Here is a 22,205-nt window from a genome sequence, read left to right as displayed (position 1 = left end):
GTGCGGGAATAGTGATTAGATCATTTTGAAGGATTTGAGAGTCATTAGGGTAGTTAGTATGACCATAAATCAAGCAGTCGTCAGCAAATAGACGGATTTGGGACGATGTACTGGTAGGTAGGTCGTTACATAAATTAAAAATAGAAGGGGACCGAGCACCGTACCCTGAGGTATGCTTGGAAAGATTTGATGCCTGGTAGATGATATTTGGTTGGAGTAAACGAACTGTTCCTGGTTGGACAAATAACATTTTATCCATTCTAAACTGTTGCGGGTATGTTCAAACGCGAAAGTTTTAAAAAAGGCGTTAATGGGTTCCCTTATTGAAAGTTTTTGCAAAATATAGGAAAAACACATCTACAGGAATATTGTTATGGATACTTCAGCTGATGTCTTTAATAAAGAGCGTTAGTTGTGTGTCACAGGAGAGGCCTTTCCGAAATCCGTGCTGCCTGAGACGGAAAAACTTTACTGAGATATCAAATTTGATTGTTTGAGAATAAATGTGTTCCATTCTTTTGCAGCACACGCGGGTTAGCGATATCGGGTGGTAGTTTCAAGGTGAACATGAAGGACCTTTCTTGGGTAGATCTAGGCAACCTTCCAGAACGGTGGCACCACTCCAGATGACTGATTGTTGGAAGATATCCGACAATATGACAGCAGAGAGGTGTATGGTGTTCTTTAAAACTTCTGAATTTATACAGTCAATACCAGCTGATGACCTCATATTTGAGGAATGACTTGGATGAAACCATTTGCTTCGAAAATGACACTGGGCATAGCATTGTAATCGAGGGACCGCACACTTGGAAATACATGGTATTGTTCATCGGTAAACACTAAGCAAAACGTAGAGTTCAGTGTTTCGCCGACCTTTATCTCCGGAATGGGAATGATTTGTTGATCTAATCACCAATGGGTTTAGCATGGGTTGGGTTTATGCTGTATCAAAACTTTTTTGGGGGTTTGTGCGTAGCTTCTCTGGTAGTGTGGACGAAAAAAACGTCCGCTTATCGTCCGAGATCGGGGATGCGGAAAGTAATTCAGTGTCACAATATTTTCCGCAAGCGTAATTTTAATTTGATTTTTTACTGACTGAAATGGTCTTTTCTTTTAGATGCGGATCATCTTATAGCGAAAGCCTGTCCCGCGTCGGCGTCGTCGGTGTCCGCACCCACACTGTGCATGCGCAACTCTCCTCCTTCCTTCTCTCCAAACAGCTGCGCGTTACTCTCTTCGCTCTCTCTCTCTTTCTCTCTCTCTCTAGCAGCTGCGTGTGCTTCGCGTGCGTTCGCTTGTACTCACACCGCCCATGCTCGGCGCTTCCGCATCTCTCCTCCTCTAGTCTCCTCTCCTTCAAGTGTGAATATAAGCAGCGGTAGCGCGCTGCGCGCGTCAGTGCAGCGCTTGCTTCGGTTGACGTCAGTAGACTCCGCTTGACTCCGTTGACTTCAGATGGAGTGTGATGGAAGCAACAGCCCCGTCTGCGAGTGGGCTGACGCAAACTCATACTAGCATCAGCACACAGGCACACAGCAACGTTACTTCCAATCAAGACAAAGCTGCGAAGCGAAGGGCACGCGACGCTGACCGTAAAAGTTTGAAACGAGCGGCAGACCGTGAACTACGACAACGAGAAGCCGCTTCGAAAAGACAATTCGTCGAGCGGCAGTACCTGAGCGAGCAGCAGTACTCGCTCCGCATCACCCCATGGTTCCCCACGGAAAGATGGTGTAATTTTTTTGTTGCTAAGCCGTTTTAAAGTATTATTGTACCATGGCGACGTAGGCCTTTCTCTAATGGTAATTGTGGAGATTTACATGTTTAGTAATTGCTGCATTTGGTTTTGAAGAGCTCCCAGTTTTCGTCAACAGAACGTTTTGAAAATCCAAGAGGAACCTATCGCAAAGAGAAGCTAGTTCATGATTCATACCTTAATAATCTGCTTTGTCGTATAGGGTTCGTTTCTTTTGTTTTTAGGGGGGGTTGGGCAACTTGCATTGGAAAGTGGCATAAATGACGGCATGATTTCTCAGGCTGCTCGTATTAGAAACGGAAGAAACTTCATCATCTGGATGGGTTGTTAGAAATAAATATAGTAAGCTTGAAAAATTAAGAGTCGTACGTGTAGGGAAGCTAATTATTTGAGATAAATTGACGGTAAGGCAAGTATCAATGAGGTAACTTTGAGTGTTCTGTTTCGACATCGTTAATGCTAGGTTATACCAAGTTATCGCGGGAGAGTTAATATCACGAAGAAAGAAACGAGGGGCGGTATCCGAGGCTGAAGTTAATAGTTTAAGAGCCTCATGCAGCTCTCCAACGAAAGCGGGATTGGAATCAAGGCGCCAGTAGCGGACGCCAATGGTAACGGGTGGAACGGCAGCTTTGCAGTGAATAAAGATTACTGAAAGACTCGAAGGAATTTGGACAGCGCAATTGCGAACTGATGAGCGCCGTTTAACACTCTACCCCCCCCCCCCCCCCCCCGGCTTGTTTTAGCGATCGCAACGAAAATATCGAAATCGTTGAGCAGACGACGCAATTCAGACTCCAAGATAGATGCGTTCAGCCACGTTTCGGTTAGCACGACTGAGTTACAGTCGCTTGCTTGAAGTAGGCTATGCAATACATCGTGTTTGGGCAGTTGGTTGAAAGGCAACTGAATGAAAGGGTTCATACTAAAAACGATGGATGGGAATGAATGAAAGGATTCAGGAATGGATAAACGAATAAATGAATGAATATTTTTTTTACAAATAACAAAGTCCACCACCAGACGTAGGCTGTAGCATTTTACAAAGAGTGCATGGTACGAGAGTTCAGAGCACGTATATTTAAAGTATAAAAATAGACTTAGAAAGAAAAAATTCTAGGGTAATGTTTTATACGAAGGTGCTAAGGTACTTACTACCCCGGCCGATGATACCCTCTTCCTCAATGGCGCAGGTGGTCACGTTGAAATGCTTGTTCTCTTGCGCTGACCCGTTCGATGAGAAATATACAAAAATATGGGAACTCGAAACCACGTTGGAGGCTACACCGACGCGGGTTTTCAACGGCAATTCTCGTTGCTTTCTTTGTTTTTAGCTGATTTTTTCTATACTGAATCAAGCATTTTTGCGCTGTGACGTTCTACGAGCGAGTTCTACGAGTGAGTTCGCAGAATGTGTGCAAACTGAAACTGACACGCTAGCGAGTGCTTGTTGGCGTGCTGTTGCCATAAGCCCCAACTCCTTGCGAGCCATTCGCACAGTCCCGAATCATGCAACCCTTGGCCTGGTGCGAACACGCTTTTTACGACACAGTTAGGAGCCAGGAAGGCTCTAAAGATGTGGGAATGCCCATCGTATTTGAGGGTCTGCAGTGACGCGCAGGGCGTTCATCCACTGAGTACGTCTCTTCTAGTGATTGCTACGATATCGAGTCGTACTGGTAGGTTTGCATGGCGCATTTAACAACCGACAACGTGGCAGATGCGCGGTATCGCGATTACTGTGATATCAAGAATGCCCTTCCACCGATTACTTCGGATGCCAAGCATGTTGCTACGCAGAACCGAAACCGAAACTTCTTGAAATTCTAACCTTGCACATCGTTCAATCACGTAGCATCTTTAACTGACGTCACTGCTGGGTTTTTGTGCGGCCGCCGCCAACCGCGCGTGGTAGTTTTTCTTCTTTCAGGGTTCATTCAATAAATACCGCTTTATTACCTCCTTATCAATATGTACAAATACACGGCGTCAAATCTGAGTCACTAAATGTTACCTCAGGGGTACCGCAAGGTTCAGTTTTAGAACCGATACTATTCTTAACTTACATCAATGACATTTCATGCGGCATGATAGAAGAACTGCAGTGCGACTTTTTGCAGACGACTGCCTAATCTATAAAGAAATACACAGTGAAGCGGATCAAAAAGCGCCTAATGAAACTATTGATGCTCTCAGTAATTGGTGTACCGAATATAAAATGGAAAGAAATCATTTGATTGATTGATTGATTGATTGATTGATTGTGGGGTTTAACGCGCCGACGCAACGCAGGCGATGAGGCGCGCTGTAGTGGAGGGCTCCAGATTAATTTTGACCACCTTGAGATATTTATCGTGCGCTGAAATCTTCTACACACGGGCGTTCTTGCTTTTCGCCTCCATCAGAAAAGCAGCCGCCGTGGCCGGGAATCGAACCAGCGACCTCGTTCTCAGCAGCGCAACGCCTTAGCCACTGAGCCACCGCGGCGGGTGGAAATAAATCAAACTAAAATACTCGCTTTGCACGTCACAAACAAAAGTAAACGTGCCTTCCATTCCGATTATACTCTATGCTCCACCCGCCTGCCCACCGTCAATAAAACAAAATATTTAGGTGTTACAATATCCAGTAATCAAAATTGGAGGGCCCATTTGGAAAACATTTGTACGGTGGCGGAGCGGAAACTATGGTACTTGCGAAGAAAATTACGACTTGCTTCGACTCCCATTAAGCTAGCAGCATATCTTAAGTACATGCGGCCAACATTAGAACATGCCAGCGTTGTATGGGATCCCTTTGAAATCGGCCTTATTAATAAGCTGAAAAGCGTAGAAAGGCGAGCTCCAGGTTTATTCTTTCAAAGTACTCTTCGACCGAGTCAGTAACAGAAATGATACGCTCTCTTCAACTCCCCACTTAAGGCGAACGTGGGCAATTGGCTAAGGATGAAGTTCTTATTTTTATTGTCAAAAAATAGATTAAACATTCATACAACAAAATACTTAACGCCACGCCACGGAAGAACCAGACAGGTATAAACGATTACACATACAAAGTGCCGCAACAGCGTGTCAATGTCTATGCGGATTCGTTTTTTCCTAAAACAATTCGTCAGTGGAATGCTTTGCCATTACCACGAAAAATTTGAGGAAGGGCTCACAGATTTTTGCCGTAAGCATGGTCTAGTATTTTGATTTATTGTCATTTGTTTGTACGGTGTCTACGACTGAACTGTTTTTCCTTTAGCCTCAATGTCGGTGTTTCCAATGTATGCTATGTAACTTTTCCAGGTTGATGTGTGGCTGGTTAAATATCTGTATGATCCGAATGTATTGATGTTTGACATTCTTAGTATGTACCACCGTTGTAACAGCCGAAAGGCTAACAGTATTCAGAAAATAAATAAAGAAGAAAAAGTGTGTTTATTTGAGCTAGTCAACGCAGTGGAAGCAAAAACAGGACCTTGACAAATTCAATTCCGTGTCCATTTAATTCCGTGTCCGTGTCTCTTACCTTTGATCGTTTCGTTCGCGGCTACTTGTACAGCTGCTTGAATGATGGCTGTCATATCGAACGCTTGCTGCGGCGTCGTAGATTTACTCGGGTCTTCGTTTTCTGATCCGGTGCAAATGCGATTCCTTCACAGCGTTTGGACTTATTCGCGCTATCTTCACCTGGTTTACTTTTTGAAAATGATCTGTTTCGTGTAACAGGTGGCATCGTAGCTTACAGGGGTTGTTTCCTATGTTACGACGTTGTTACTAGGCCAGAATTCTGAAGTGTCACTGATCCAGAGATGTGGGTTTGCTCAATGCCAGAACAAACTGGAGTTCGATTAACTCATTCGTTCAATAAAAAGCCTGTGGCTGCCTCTAACATGGCCGTCGGAAACAGTCGCTCTTTCCTTCCCGAAGCGCGGCGCGCAGATTATCTACTCTGCTCGTATCGCAGCCGGTAGGAATCGGTGTCCCGATCCAGGGAAACTGAAGTAAACGCGCTCGGCTGTGTCTGCATGCAATATCATTAATGGAGTTCAGGCTAAACCACCTCACGCTCATTCAACGTACCGATGCGTATTGATAGCAGCGCTTCTACATTCGTGCTGAGCCCCGGAGCTTCACTGCGAAAGTCCACATTACCAATTACAGGAGGAAGAGGCGCAGCCTCTTCAAGTCTGTTTGAACAAATGTGCAATTTAACTCGATAACCAGCTTTGGATTTCCGGCGTAATGCTTCATTTTCGAGCATCAAATCTCTCACAGTTAGAAAACTCGAAGTAATATTTAAACTAACAATAAAATAAATTGTGGTTGTATGTCTTGGATAATTAATTTTTAATAAGCAGTGTTACTTTTTCTAGGTTTTATCAAAAAGAAATTTGCAAATATTCATTGAAATTTGCAGCATGAAACTTTGGTCTTAATATTTGCAAATTTGTGTCACATAATGTTTAAAATTAAGTTTTTTTATTATTTTTGATTGGAAGTCTCTCCCACATGGGGAAATTTTAAGTTATTTTTCTCAATCGTCTTGACGTGGATGTTCCATTGTTTAAAACAACGTAGTTGTGATAGTTAGAATAAGGCGTTAATCAAGGTGTGCTGTTTTGCAAAGGCAGCTGACGATCGTGGATGTTTGGCTGTTCCTTTGGCCGGGGGGCAATATTTCGTCTTTTTCTAAGAACGATTCACCCGCTTCGAAGCGCGTAACTTCTGTGGGATTGATGGTGACGTAAATAACACGAAATAATTACTTGGGCAGGTTGGCTAAAGAAGGCGCCCTCGCGCGTCTAAAAATGCGCACGCTTATGAAACAGCAAATGCACCTGCAACGGCGAACAATTCCCTAATGATCCAAGCACAAGGAAGCGCAAAATCGATGTGCTTTCGAATCCTCGTAGCTCGAGGTAAGCGCGCGGAAAATCGGCGTACTCCGGCGCAGGCCGTATACAGGAACGTACGCGCTTGTGCTTCCGAAAACGGCGCAGCCCAGATATTCGTGCACTGCACAGGCACAACGGGCGGCGAAACTGATTCCACCCACGCATCCGAATGACCTGGCTCGCCGACCATGTTCGTAGCGATAGCGCGGCTCGGTGCATTGCCTACGCGTTTCTGTTCGCGTAGACGTAAACGCTGTTGTGGTTGGTTCTTGACGCGGTCCATAGAATGTTACGCGTTTAAGCGCGGTGGGTACTTCAAAAATAGACCATACAGATACGCCCGTCGTACTCTGTTACACGGTGTGTTAAAAAAATTACAAGAAAAAAGAACACAACGCAACATCCTTACAACGTGTCAATTGCTATTAGCTCGCAAGCGTTCTCATAGAATGTGCATAACTAAAAAGACACAAAAAATGCGCGCAAATTCACCCTGGGAACCTAATTGCAATGTAAAGGTGTAAACGACACCCACAACCATTTCTCATGCGATGTTACTTTCATTCCCACACGTGGCACTACTAAAGGTGAAACAAGGGAGAAGAGAAATGTACTTAACCACACCCTTTGTTACTTCACAACGACATTCACAACTGCTTTATGAGCCGTGTGATACACACTGATATTTTTCGGCCTCAGTGTAGAAACATTCTTCACTAATGATAAATCAATTCATGATCTATGAATGGTGGTTGGTTGAGTTGTATGATGACGGACATGACTGAAAAAATGTTCCATTGCCAATTGTATGAACCACTTGTTTTGCGTTTTTGACGTATCCACAGTACAGTCCACGACAAGGAACTCCGGGTGGTGTGATCTGTGGCCACTGAGAAGAATTGCGTTCGACTGAAACATTCCATGTCCGATTTGGGGGTACTCAGTGAGATGTATACCGTGAAAATTAAGATTCCTCCGCCGGTATTAACGGAACACGAAACCCCACAGTCGAATTTCATTATTCGCATTATTTGCAAATGCCGTTATCATACGTTATGTGGTTTGCACTTCACACAAGGGCTTCGAATGAGCGCAGTTCGTGGACCGGCGGGTGTGCTCGTTGAGTACACCGTCGGTCTCTGTCTTCTCGGTGGGTGCAGCTGAGAGAAACGGGCTCTCTCTCCGTTTCTCTATTCGGGTCTAATTTCGTTTCCCAGTGGGGCCAGTAATTTGGTTTATTTAACCTGGTTGGGAGTTTTCTGAGGCGTACGCCACGACGAAACGGTTGGCTGGTATATGTGGAAATCCTGGCTTCAAAACCGGCGGGCGCAGAAATAGCGCGCGTTGACATGGTAGCCTACAGCCCCACTCGAGGCAGAGCCGCTGCAACAAAATTATTGTTTCTGAATGAAGAAGCCGTTCCGCTTACGTTGGCGGGGTTCTAGGCAGTAGTCTAAATAGGCAAAGACGGCGAAAACCTAGCAAAAGGAAACAATTTCACGCTCTCATCTCACTAGAATTAGCTTAGGCATCTTGACAACCTTCCCGCGTCACACATTCACTGAACGTGATGGTACAGTAAAAGCTCGTTCAATTCTAACTCGAAGAGGACCATAAAATTGTTCCAATTAGGCGAAGTTCGAATTAGTGGGTGGACGCTATAATGAATGTCCAATATGTCACAGCGCGCAGGCAGAATACAAAAAAGCTACCTCTGGAATTTTTATCGCGAACTAGGCGCTTCCACACGTTTGAGGCAGATGACTTCTAAAATAATGACGCTAGTTATGCCGCGAAACGCGCTTATTTACATGGAAACGTCGAGAAAATCGAGATTAAAAGCAAACGTCGCCTGCGGAAGCGAAGTAAGCTGCTGCAGCAGCGTAGCGCGCGCGCTTTGTTGCTGTTTTTTTGTCACTTCTTTTGCATCTCTAGTAAATTTGGTTTGGATTGGATGTGCCAGACATTGTAATCACGAAGGCCCGAGTCCTTCTGCGACTAGCGATGAGAACCAGTGAACCCAAGTTCGAATTAACCATTCTGGATGCCGACGAGTTCGAATAATCCGGAGTTCCCCCCCCCCCCCCCCCCCCCCATTGAAATATGCAGGGCTGTGCGGGACCAGGGCGCCAGTTAGAATTAACGGTAAGTTCGAAACAACGGAGGCGGAATTAACGTGCTTTTACTGTATTTTGTTGCCTGGAGCTTAGCAAAGCGAGCAACCGGATTGCGAAAGCCCTCTTTTTCCGTGCAGTTTATATTGTTTCTGTAAATCGGGCCGTCTCTCCAAAACATTCCCTTAGCTAACTATACGTATTAGATTCTCAGCGACTGATGCGTAGAAACTTGGCATTTGCAGTGGTCGCAAGCAACGTTTAGGGACCAGCTACATGAGTGGCGAAAGTTATGTGAATATTCGCAGCCTCCTCAAAATGTTTGTTTCAAATAATGCTTCCTTCTCTGGAAAAAAAAAGTTATGTTTCCTGGATAAAGTAGCAGCTCTACCACGCTAAAAACGGCACGGTTGGAGCGGCCTTAGGAAAATTCAAGCCTCATGTCAACCTATACATTTGGGCGAACAATCTCCGGTTGCTTGGTTGTCAGTATGCGATGCGTCCACTTTGCCAGAGCCCCCCAGAGGTGAAAAATAGGCATACTTCTTAAGTTTCGTTGTGATAATGGTTGCTCCCTAGTGTGCCAGGGTTAGTGAAATAGCTAGCTCTAGTGCTTCTTTGGTTGTGGCTGGTTTAATGGCGGCACCGATCAGGGCGTATTTCTTCGTTGTTACCACCGCTTTGGATGGTATGTGCCTGCGTCCGTGCAGGCAACGCTGCGGAGGGACTCTCAATTTTTTTAAGGCTTTCGCCCTTGCCTCGGGTCTTCCTTCTGGATAGTCGGGATGAATGCTTCTAGATAACGGGAAGTACTTGATGCAGCTTTGCTATTCGGGCGTATGTTTACCTCGGGATGGGAGGAGGGCACGAGTTTACTGCTTGGCTAATTCTACTTAAAGGGACACTGAAGTGAATTTGTCAAGCTCCCGTTTTTGCTCGCACTGCGTAGACTGGCTCAAATTAGCACACTTTTCATCGTTTATCCGGTTGACAAATCGGTAATTATTTTACAAAGCGCGAAAGAAGAAAAACTACCATGCGCGGTTTGCGGCGGCCGCACCAACTAAGGCTGTGACGTTGAGAGGAGGGGCGCCGTGATTGGACGATGCCCAAGGTTAGCAATCACACAAGTTTCGGTTTCGGTTTCGGTTCTGTAAAACATAACCAATGGCTTTGTTGGATGGCCATTCTCAATATCTCAGTAATCATCGTACCGCGCTTCTGCCATGTTGTCGGCTGTAAAATGCACAAGATAAGCCTCCCAGGACGGCTTGTAGTCGTAGCATTCACTAGCCGAGACCTACGCAGTGCATGAACGCCCTCCGCGTACCCGCAGACGCCCAAATGTCATGCGCTTTTCCCCCATATTTGGAGCTTGCCTCCCTCATGCCTGTATCGTAAAAAGCGTGTTCGCACCAGGCCAAGGGTCTGTTCATTCTGGCCTGTGCCCACTGCCTGCAAGCAGTCGGTGCTTATGGCAACAGGCCGCCAACGAGAACTCGCTAGCGCGCCAGTGCCAGCCTGCGCGCGTTTTGTGAACTAGTTCGTGTAGCCATGAACGTTGCGGCCCCAAAAAAGGTGAACTCAATATAGAAAACACCGGCGGAAAACAAAAAAGTTAACTTACAAAAAAAAAAAAAAAAAAAGCACGTACCCGCGAGGATTCGAACTCGTGACTCGCAAAACATTTGCGGTGAATTCCTGGCTCCCCAGACCGCTAGGCCACGGAGCGGGACGGGAATGCTTTGCTAATATAGGGTATATATTGTACAACCGGTTTACACTTTTATTTAGTTTTGTCATTTCAAGCCGCTTAGGTGACTATTTGTTGTACTGCGATCGTGCAGTAAGCGTCGCCCGAGTTTCCACAGTAGCTCACGTCTAGCAATTGCATTTCGTAGACGGAAAAGCGTTCGCAGATGCGTAGTCGTGCTGCTGACCGCTGTGCTTGTTCGCCCAGCGCAAAAAAGTGTTTCCCGCGCCCTAGTTTTACGCTGTACGGTAAAAATATCAGTTGATTTTATTTGCTTAGTACCTATATTGACTTCGCTGACTCTTCTCCCGCCTTCAAGAGGCCTTATATTTTCCTACTGGCGTACCAGTCAGCGAAGCGTCGCATGTGCAGCGCTTGTGTGAAGCGACCTTGACTTGGAGCTAGATACAGTGTACAAACAAACCAAGTAAAGAAAGGCACATTCTTCCATTCACAAACGTGTCCTGGCTTCGTTTCAACTAAGCGAACGAATTGCGACCAAGCAATTTTTTTTTAACCTCCTTGATTGCGACGACCCGCCGGCGGCCGGCGGACGAAACGCTGGGCCGACTGACTCTGTCGGCCGGGGAGCCGTGCAGTAGCGCAGCCGTGGCGCAGCCAATTGCCAGCTCATCCCCTCCTGACGTCACACGAAAACGCCACAGAAAATGGGCGAGCGTAAAGAGAGGAGGACAGCGTTTTCCAATTAGTTTTTCTACTAAATAAAATCGCGTAAACGCGCCTAGAGTGGTCGAAACATGGCCTGGGGACTCCGGACTACAATTTACGCTAGTAATCCCGCAATGTGTACATATCACTTCAGTGTCCCTTTAAGGACCTTTTCACCTTTAGAGGTGTGTGCACGGCCACCCGTTTGGTTAAACAGGTGGCCTTGTTTAAGCTCGTCGCGCGTACTATAGTGCCCCATTCACAAGAGTCTGTCGGGTTTGCCTCCCGGTAATCGGGAGGCCGATGGCTTGCTTCGTGGCTTTTCTGAGAGTTACGTTGATCTGTGTGGTATCTTTTCCTTAGTACTGTATATGGCAGAGGGTACGTCACCTTTGAGAGGACACATGGTTGGACGTTGCGGAATGTGTGGCTCACCTTGACCCCATGATATCTGTTCGTTATTCTTCTAATCACGCGCAGCACCTGCACCAATGTCTTTGTGAGCCGTTGCATCATCCGGGCGTTTTTAGCGTCTTATTTAACCAGGAGGCCTAATATCCCTATCCATTTCAGTGTTTTGATGACCTGTTCCTATAGGCTGACTTGTACATTGTCGTCTTCATTCTTTGCGCGGCACCGCCGTGCTACACCCGGCGCTCAGTTTTGGTTCAGCACGAAAGTCCGCATTCCTTAGCGTTATGGTTCACGCAATTCTTAGAGGTTTTAGGGTCTCTTGCAGACTCTCGAGCAAATTCGTTTTTGTCCAAATACCACGTCGTCTGCAGAGAGTGAATGGAATAGGTTGCGTATACTCCCCTGGCATCTAGGGAGATGCAGAAGAGCAATGTTGAACAGCAGTTGCGAGATGACTTTGCCTTCGGGAGTTCTTCCTCGACATCCGAGTTTGACGGGATCATAATTGGCAGCTCCTGCCTTGATTGTGGCTTTGTGGCTGGATAAAAAGTCAACGATATAATTTTATGTTCCTTCCCCACACCAGGCGTTGTTGAGGTTCCGGAGTATCGCCTCGTGTGCTACGTTGTCAAAGGCTCCCTTCAGGCCCAGTGTGAGGATAGCTCTCGGGGAGGGATGTTAGGCAGGGATGAAGATATCCTGTTTCAGTTGAATGAGCACAACTTCGGAAGCGAGTTGTATAACGCCGAACACAATTTGCGGCATTTGTTGATTCTCATGCAGAGATTGGAGGCGTCTGAGTGGTATTCTTTCGATAAATTTGCATACGGATGACGTTAGTGAAAGCGGCCGTAAATTTTCGATGTGGAGGGATTTGCCAAGTTTGGTAATGAAGGGAATTTTAGCGGTCTTTTGCGACATTGGTATTGTCCCCATAGACGAGATTTGGTTAAGGTGCTCCACCGCACCGTCAAACGCTTGGTAACCCATGTTTTCTAGAAGCTCACAGTGGCCCCGTATGGCCCTAAGGCACTTCTTTTCCTACTTGCGGCGATGGCAGCGTTGAGCTCGTGCAGTTGCATGGGTGTGCCAGTTCCGTATTATGATGTCCTGTGTAGAATGGGGGGTCAAAATTGTGCTGGCTTTGAATATATGTGTTTTTTCAAACTTAAAAAAGTCCATTATGTTCCCCTCTTAATCATGCGAATCACGTTGTCATTATGTTCTCCTTTACTTTATAGTGGGTAAATAAGCCGCCGCAGGTAGTTCCAGGACCTTACTTTGTACTGTGGGCCTCAAAGCCCGTCGCATAGGTTGGAACAATTTTCTTTGCGTACTGTCGTCGCATACTCGCGTGTTTGTTTGTTTACTTTCGGAATTAGTGAGTCCTGGTTTTGATTTTCCTGAATGCCTGGTTTTGCGGAATTGGTACCAGTTTGTGATGTGATCCGTTGACCCGACATAAGCCCGACATAGATCCTTGGCTTTCATGCGAAGGTACATGACATCTTGTCTGAGTGGAGGTTAACCTTGGCGTTCGTCCACAATACCTCTACTGACCAGGCGAATAACCAGATATCAGGGCTCGTATCACTGGACATGTTGGTGCCAGGTCTGGGCGGTATTTACAGGTCATTCTGCAGAGTTCGGAGGTTATGGTTGATGATGTTGGCTATATGTTTTTTTATAATGGTGTTTCGTTAATAGCCCCAAATTTGGTTGGGCGTTTAAATCGCCAATAATACGTGCGGGCTCGCTTACCGCAAGCGCCAAGACTACTTGTACAGTTTCTCCAAATTTTCGTTGTCTGCGCAAGAGACCAAACTCATATTTACGGTGAACAGATTTTTTAGCTTCTGGAAAAAAGACAGTATTTGTCAAGAGTGTGCTCGGACACTTTCATAGATGTGCTCACAGACTGTCGAGAGTGCTCGGACACTCGAGTGCGCTCCGAGAGTGAGCCCTAATGTGAGGCTCGGAGAGCACCAAGCGGCTGTGAACGCGCACATGGGTGCTGGCCACCCGGTGATCGTTGCCGCTGTTGCATAGGTTGCACCAGATTTCTTGCAGACGCGCACCTTGTACAGGTTTTCCTCGCACAGAGACAGAGAAACTCTTGAGGTCATTATTATAGGCAGAGAAGGGGAAGGATTCGCCAGAACCCGTTTCTTGGAGATTTGGTTTCCCCATGCACGTGTAGGTTTATTTCACGCCGTATGATATGGGCCAGCACTCTTGCGTGACTTAGTGATAGGAGCAAGCGGGAGGCGTGCAAAACTGTTTTCTTTGTTTTCGATTTGTTAAATATTCACACTTTTCACGCTTCATGTGTGAATAGACGTTTGTTCTGTTTTGCGGCATAAACTAAGTTGAAGGTCAAGCTTACGTTGCCTCTCTTTAGCTTTGTCCCTGTGGTAATGCGCGAACTACAATGAAATATTGAGTTAGTTACCAACTCTCCCAACTTAGCGCTTTAGTTGTTCTTGCACACTCTCCGCCGAGTTAGGTGTAGTGTCGCCGCAATGCTGTTTCTAACTGCCGGAGCTGTACATTCTCCTCGTAGATTCACGAGGGTAATGTATCCGGGGTGTCATATTTCATAGTTCAAGCAGCTTTGCGGCAGCTTCTGTGGTTAGGTACGGGAAGTTATATTGCAGCTTCGTTGGCAACTCATAATTCATTTAACAACAATACACATAAAAATAACAAGATATCACTTTTTTGTGCTGGGCACAGATGCCATTTTGTTGGTTTTGTAACAACTTAATGAAAAGCACTGCCTTGCCTATGGATATTTTACAGGCCTTAGTACAGAACTGCTGACATAGAGGTTATAGGGATTGCTTCTAAAACAACAGAAAATCCAGAAATGGCGTCCTCGAGATTGTAATAAAAGGTGACTATTTCCGGTGCAAATTTGTCTAAAATAGGAATAATTGTTTTGCATTGCAGTCACATGACGACTTTCAGACCGTTATTTTTTGTGAAACTGTAGTAGCATAATGCCACCAACGTTTTTCTAGATCACTGAAAAGCACCTACAAGTAACAAATGACGCCTTGCTCTACTGCAAAGCGAAATATAATTTGCATCTTAAACAACAGCGCAAAAAACAAGGACTAGGGAAGAAGCACAGACAAGCGCTGTGTGTGCTTCTTCCCTAGTCCTTGTCTTTTGCACTGTTGTTTAAGATCAGAATGAACCAACTGGCCCCAGTCGAGACGATAATTTCCATTCCCGTCGAGTTTCTGGTAATCAGTGAAATACATTTATTTCTATCCGTGGAATCGCTCTAGTATTGTTCCTTTCAGGCTTTCATTTTGTGGTGTAGCCGAGTACTACGTGGTTGAACGAGTTCTTCTGCCTCCTTGGAATTTCGTAGGAATAATGATTTCGCTTGCGCGGCGCCTGGCTCCTTCAGAGTCATCCTGAAAAAAAAAATCAAAATATTTTATGGTGTATCAAAACTCGCAGACGTTTGGAAGGGCGAAATTTCTGTACAGAGCTAGTTTAATAAATGTTTAGAGTTTTCATTCAGTACATAATTCAAAACATACCCACATGTATTTTAAGATGTTTAGGGCTAGTATTCTAATCAGTGTTGTTTTTACAGACTACAGTTTCACTACTCCAGCAAACCATGTGGTAAAAACTTGCTCTAAATTCTATATGCTGTCACACACCTAAGAGAAACTTTCGAATCTCAAGGCCTGTCTCGTACTGAGTGCCGCCGATACAGTGCAAGAGCAGTTAAAATCGTGTATTAAGTGCAAGGGAATGTCAGATACAACATTTAGCACGAAATATATCATGTACCCAAAACCTGGGACCATCGTTCCCAAGAATATTAGAGGTAGCGCCAATTTCACATATTTTCTACTTTGAATTAGGCGGACATAATGTTGGAGGTAATGTTTTTATTGTGATAATATGCCCTTTGGTATAACGTAGGACAGTCCTAAATATTTAAGTTTGCTCCGTTTCCTACAGCAAGAAAACGTGGTTACTTGCTACACTGTTTGTTAGAATAATTGGCTTGCAGTTGGTAGCGAATGTGTCACTCAATTCTGATATTCGTTTGAAACAATACGAAGGACAGCCAAACCTACGCGATTGCTTTCTACAGAAGACGCGAAGTTGACACCGACCTGCGATGTGCTGACGAGTATCCGAACATGCATTCAGCATTAAGACCACGTCCCTCCGCACATAGCTCTTTTAACTAAATTGGTGTTTTTGCCGGTTCTTGCTGCCAGTACTGATCTCACACTTTAGAATGCAAATAGTCAATTTTATCCGCCACATTATCAGTGGTTATAAGAAAACTTTTACTAAGTGAAAAACGTACAAAATTGTTTGAGCTGCTGATGTAGTGGTCATTCAGGTACACATGCTACACTGAATGGAATTCTCAATTTTGTTGCCTAAACTGAACGATTATTTGTAACAAAGAGTGCGACATCCTTAAAATCATGTTCTTCCTGATGCTCCACTACGTCATGGTTAAGATATCTCACGGAAAATGCCTTACAGAGAGATAATAACAGTCTCTTGCCACTTTGAAGCTTGCGAACTTATGTTTACTACGAAGGTTCATAAGGGAATTAAAACGTCTCCTCCTTATTATACAATAGCGGTGGTAGTGGTAGCAAAAATATGTCAGCGTAGTTGCAGCGAAATGCACTACTGACGTAATAGTCTCATTCGAGAGATTTAAAGTCTTTTGTTGCAGCAACCTAAATGTTGCAAAAGATACGATGACTTATAGGAGAAGTTTTAATCATCCACCAACATGCCCAACTTGCGGAATTGCTTTAGGAAGAAGGTATACTGGGGGCTGTTCACAGATCTGTGTTATGTTGAGAACACCGGTATATTTCAGATTTCCCACCTGTGTAAAGAATCCCAGACTTACTAATATACTTCGTCGTGTGAGTGGCAAATCCCACCTTGCATTTGGTACACCTCTTGCGAGGCCACTATTTACCCTACGGAGGACATACCGTACATTGTGTTTCCACAAAGACGAGAATAAAGTCATCTTTACACAACTAATAGGAAAACAGTACCGTTATGATCCTCGCACTTTAGAAACAAACAAAATGTTAAATTGGGTTCCGCACCAGAAAATGTTGCACTCGCACATTAAATGGTTCTCACTTTTATCAGCTAAAAAGAGTAGTATAGGTGTATTAGGCGGGTTTGTAGATATTTGTCACCGGTTTTCTTGCGTTCTATTACCCAAGCTGTGGCTTTGCACCTTTCATGTGTGGCAACAAAGTGTGTGCACAGACAGCCACACCTTGGGTTTCCTGTACGGTGCTTAACATTTGTAGATTGGGTGCTTGGTATTTCATCACAACGACGATATTAAGGCTATATATACCGAGATTTGAACATCCACACCTTAGAAATGGTGAAAGATATTCACGTCCACCGCCGTAGCATCTCCTTTCGAAGCAGTACGGCCCCTTTATATTGGGATAAAATTATTGTTTGGCACAAAGTTGTTACACAGTAATTACAGAGCCCATACATCAGTGTTAGTTCATCACATTGGTGATATTGTTAGTATTGATGAAACTGAACATTTGTGTCGTGAGTGAAACTGAATGACAACACAATTTTTGCCTATGTTATATGTCATTTGCTCCTGTCAGTACAAATGAGTTACGTTTGAAAGGTATACAAAATAATACTCTGAATGCACATACTGAACTCTTTCGATCATGTAGGGCTCTATAAAGCCGGGAAAAATTTTGGAAGGTGGTGACATCCTTGCTGATGTTTTCCCAACACTTTGGCACATTTTGTGGCTACAACCTAATGCTCTAAAAAGGTTTGTATAGGTGCGATTGGTGTGGCGGGAGGTGGTTAAACATTTTCTGTGTTCCAACAGACTTTTTATTTATGTGTAATTACAACTTACCACTCTATTTTTGTTTTCGTTTTAAAAGGGTGTAAGATCGGTTTTGGGTTACAAATGAATTATGTCCATTCACACTGTTTTAAACACCAAGAGGTACCAAATATTCATCTGCTAGTTTAAAAAGTCTTGATCCTACGTCGTAGACCCTAATATCTAAGAAGTGCGGCTCCTACATACCTTGATAACATTATTCTTTTGCTATTACCAGTTTCTGCACGAATAGAACAACCCAACGATCAGTGTTGGTCAACCGAACATTACTTCCTTGTTAGTACTGATTCGAATAAAGTTCTCATAAATCATCGAAAATAACACAATAATTGCCCATTCTGTTATTTTTGTGTTTTTATCATTAAAATATAATGTATTAAAAGGTAGTGAAAAAAGGTTACCTTCAATCCACACACAACGCTTCCGTTTGCATTTTAGCCCTCTCCAAAGGTTTGAAAAACTTGCAAAGGGCAACTCTTGTTTTTTTTTTGTTGTTCCAACACTTTTGCACACACAGAAAATGGTGATGAAATAACAAACACCTTTCTTCAACCGTGGTTGAAAGGGTGTGGGATATATTTTTCGTAGCCGCCAAAATTCAATAATTTAATGAACGCAATAACTACAGTGCTTTGCCTATTCTGCATCACGATTACAAAGTTTTTGTAAATCTGCAAGCTGACTTGCATATTCTGACAATTAATGGGTAATTTCACAATTTGTACTAAATTATAATCTTTGTGGCAAGCCCACCGACTGAATCAGGGGACTGTCTTCTCCGGCATTGAAAGCGAGGAAATATTAAAGTATATATATATATATATATATATATATATATATATATATATATATATATATAGACTGAAAAGATAAAAACTCACACAGAGCGCGAAAAAAATAAGGTTAGTAGCGACAGAGACAAACGAGAAAGACTTAGAAAATAAAAATAAGTTTACTGACGTTTCAGGGAGAGGACTCCCCTTCACAGGATGGATGGATGGATGGATGGATGGATGGATGGATGGATGGATGGGTGGATGGGTGGGTGGGTGGACGGACGGACGGACGGACGGACGGACAGATGGACGGATGGATGGATGGATGGATGGATGGATGGATGGATGGATGGATGGATGGATGGGTGGGTGGGTGGGTGGATGGATGGATGGATGGATGGATGGATGGATGGATGGATGGATGGATGGATGGATGGATGGATGGATATGGATGGATGGATGGATATGGATGGATGGATGGATGGATGGATGGATGGATGGATGGATGGATGCATGGAGGAAAAAAAAGCTTAGGAGAGGCCCCCAGCTATCCCCGCGCATTGGCAAAAGTGTGGAGGAAGTCACGTGTTTTCGGCGGCCATTTGAAGTCGCGTTAGCAACGGCGTCCTAGCAACAGCCCGCCCGCCGTTCGCCAGTCATGGAGGAAAGGCAGCGCCTGCCTTGTCGTCCGATTGCGAAGATTGCTGCTTCGCTTTGCTGCGCTGTGGTCTTGCGGAACTCGAAAATGATGCTGCGAGTTGCGACAGCTGCGCCGATGTGAATATGTCATTTAATTTCTACTTGCAAGTGCACCTTGTACCGCGTCAAGCTTTTGCTCCGGTCGCGATCACGACGCACCTATTGAAGTGCAGATATCGTGAACGCGCCGTCCCGTCGTACGCGCGGACACCCGTCAGGTAGATTTTCGGGAAGTGATACACGGTGTGCAGTACGTAGGCGACTTGCAACCGAACGATTCGCAACTCAATTTTTTGGTTATCGCCGCTGCTATATTAGTTTGCTAGGCCGGCAATGCGCGGCAGTGCCATTGCAACTGTTACAAGGTAGATTCCCAGTTGATATAATTCCATCGTCCTATTACCTTAGTAGGTGTCCGTCTGTTGACTGGAAGAGTGCTGGATCTGGAATCTGGATCTTTTTGTGGTCTCGCTCTAGATTTCGCTTTTCAACGCTTCATACTGCGAGGTTATAAGTGTATGAACGTTTTCAACTGATATCACCTTGAATTTATTGACACTGAGACAAGTTGAAACTTGGCGAAAAACAGTTTATTGACGCCACCCACCCTCTCATTTCTTTTTACTCAATAAAACGTTTTGCCTCCTCCTCCTCCTCCTTCGCAAAAAATTCTATCGAAGGCACGCGAACAACGGTAAAAACATTCCACAATTTTTTAGCGTGAAATCTGCATGAAGTACTGCTTACCTATATATATAGAACGGCCGTTTAATTGACTGGTAATCTCTGGGATTGCCAGTGAAACTGCAACGCAAACTTGGGCACTTTCCAGTCCGGTAGCCGCACGGCGTTCGCCCACTGTTTGCGGCGTTCTCCATCGCTTGGGAACCTATAAACGGCGGCGATTGCAAACAAAGGATGAATGCACACCAATGTACAGCAACACTTGTCAGCGGAATGATGCACTAACCGGTGGAAAGTGACGCCCAATTCCTTGGGTACCGATCGCGACTTGCAGCCTGGCACCGAGCATTGCGGCATTGTTAGAGCGAGCCGCTTCGCAAACCTGCTGCGGCCACACTGAAGACGTGTAACAGTGTCATCGCGCGTTTAGGTTCACGGTCACGCGCTGCAAAACGGCCTTCTACCTGCCTATCAGCTGATTTCCGCCGGCTCGGCGCTGGCAGTTGCAGACGACAAGAGAGGCAATACAGGACGGAGGAGGCGGAGAAGGTGCACCGAGAGAGAGAGGCAAAAAGAGTCCGCCAATGGCATGGAGGGCCAATGGTCCGCCATTCGACTTACAGAAATGGCGTTTCCGGCTGCGCTGGGTGTGACGTCAGGGCCTCTCCTAAGCTTTTCTTTCCTCCATGGATGGATGGATGGATGGATGGATGGATGGATGGATGGATGGATGGATGGGTGGGTGGGTGGATGGATGGATGGATGGATGGATGGATGGATGGATGGATGGATGGATGGATGGATGGATGGATGGATGGATGGATGGATGGATGGATGGATATAGTCTTCACAAGTATATATATTATGTATAATACTAGCCATGATCATTATTTCAATGCCTCAAAAAAAACGGCACGGTTGATGATGACGCGAAAGCGCCTCTGCTGCCAACCTTAATCTAAAAGCGTAGCTTTGGTGAAGGAATGAGGACAAATCCAGATTACTTTTACGAAACACCGGTCCTTGAAACAATGCATTCTACCTCTTACCCAGGAACTTGTAGTGCTGCTCAGGAGGGTATACTTCCGTGTGTCTTTCTTGCCAACGCGATTCTTGAACAGCAGAGCTGGCCAGATGAAGAAGAACAGCGTGTTCAGTAGGAACTCTGCGGCATAGCTGATAGCCCTTACACGTTGCTTCCTGCGTTTAGCACCATGCGTGGCATTAAATCCGTCACAGGGAGCCCCGTCAAGTTGCTCCTTCAAAGTAAAACCTAATGAGACCATTACACTTGTCACCGTCGGTGAGCATACATGGATATGTTTCCTCAATTCAATTCACCCATGCACTAACTGTAGGCAGTTGAAATAAACATGTGCGATAAAATTAGCGCAATTAGCTTCAGCAACATGACCCATGCAGCCTATCGAACACTCGCAGTAACTCATCAAGAGTTCTCAAAACTTGGGTACCGCTGATACTACTGGCAAAAACATTTTTTGCTAAATTTACTAATTTGCGCGTAAATATACACAGTATGAGGTGTTTTGTTGAAAATCAATAAACATGGTAGTTGTAGTAGCAAAGAATCTTCATTCGGCCGAAGCTACACGTTACGGTATATACTTCACACTTTCGAACAATGTAAATACAAAAGCCGTGTTTGGTCTTCTGAGGAGCTTCGCTTCAACTTTCTGGTGAACTTGGCGGCCGCGATTGTCACAAATTGAGCATGTCCCGTGTATAGTGCCCTCCGAAGCTCGTTCCACCAGTAATCCATCACCGGGAGCCTCCTGTTCGCCCCCCTGGGTACATGCACCTCTCACAGCAGCTGATATTGCAGGAGCGGCTGCGGCCTACCCTCCCTAATAAACCGTTATCTTTAGAAGCGCGCGGTGACTCGTGAGTCGCCCTTTATCGAGGATCTCCGCTCCGCCCCCCCCCCCCTCCCGTACCCGGGACCCCTCCTGAGAAGCTGTATTTGTTTTCTGGCTGTAGCTCCCCGGGTCGCGTCCTTACGGGCGCATTGCCGCCAGATCACTCTCGGCGGCTCGCGCAACTTCAACTCTTTTTCAGTGCATAATTTCTGTACCGCTTATTGCGCGTGCTAGAAACAAACGAGTTTGTGGGTTTGCCTTACAAAGTCAGGTAGGCCATCCTGATTATGGCCGCATAATTGATAATTTCAACCAAAGTGCTTATCTTTGACAGCGAGTTGGACCACCCTAATTTAAACTGCCCATTGTGCACATCCCCTGCATTTTGTGCACGACCTTACCCTTGGAGACACATAAGTAAGGATAATAGCGCCGATCATAACAACCTTTTCTCCAGACTAACATGTTTTAGCAGTGCAATGATCACAGCGATAAAGTTGAGTAAGATACGTAAAAACCTCAACGCCGCGCAAGTTCATTGGATATAATAATTCATCACAAGGTCTAATGAAGTATAGCTTAGAACAAAAACTTGGAATGCACTTTCTTTTACTAACTCACTCGCATAGATCTAAGCGGAGATGTTACACCAATGTAT

At 45.1% G+C, this 22,205-nt stretch overlaps 1 protein-coding gene across 1 annotated transcript in view; it reads right to left on the bottom strand.

Moving 5' to 3' along the window:
• LOC144148447 (hapless 2-like) overlaps window positions 1-22,205 on the bottom strand; it is a 151,665-nt gene that overhangs the window by 59,719 nt on the left and 69,741 nt on the right. The window contains exon 14 of the mRNA XM_077679984.1: window positions 20,720-20,870. Within this exon, the coding sequence (XP_077536110.1) occupies window positions 20,720-20,870 (151 nt within the window). The remainder of the gene's footprint in view (window positions 1-20,719; window positions 20,871-22,205) is intronic.

The sequence above is a fragment of the Haemaphysalis longicornis genome, unplaced genomic scaffold (assembly GCF_048455015.1).
Source record: "Haemaphysalis longicornis isolate Haplotype H1 unplaced genomic scaffold, Haemaphysalis longicornis Haplotype H1 scaffold_8, whole genome shotgun sequence".
In the NCBI taxonomy this organism is placed as follows: Eukaryota; Metazoa; Arthropoda; class Arachnida; order Ixodida; family Ixodidae; genus Haemaphysalis; species Haemaphysalis longicornis.
This window is presented reverse-complemented; position numbering and strand designations above follow the sequence as displayed.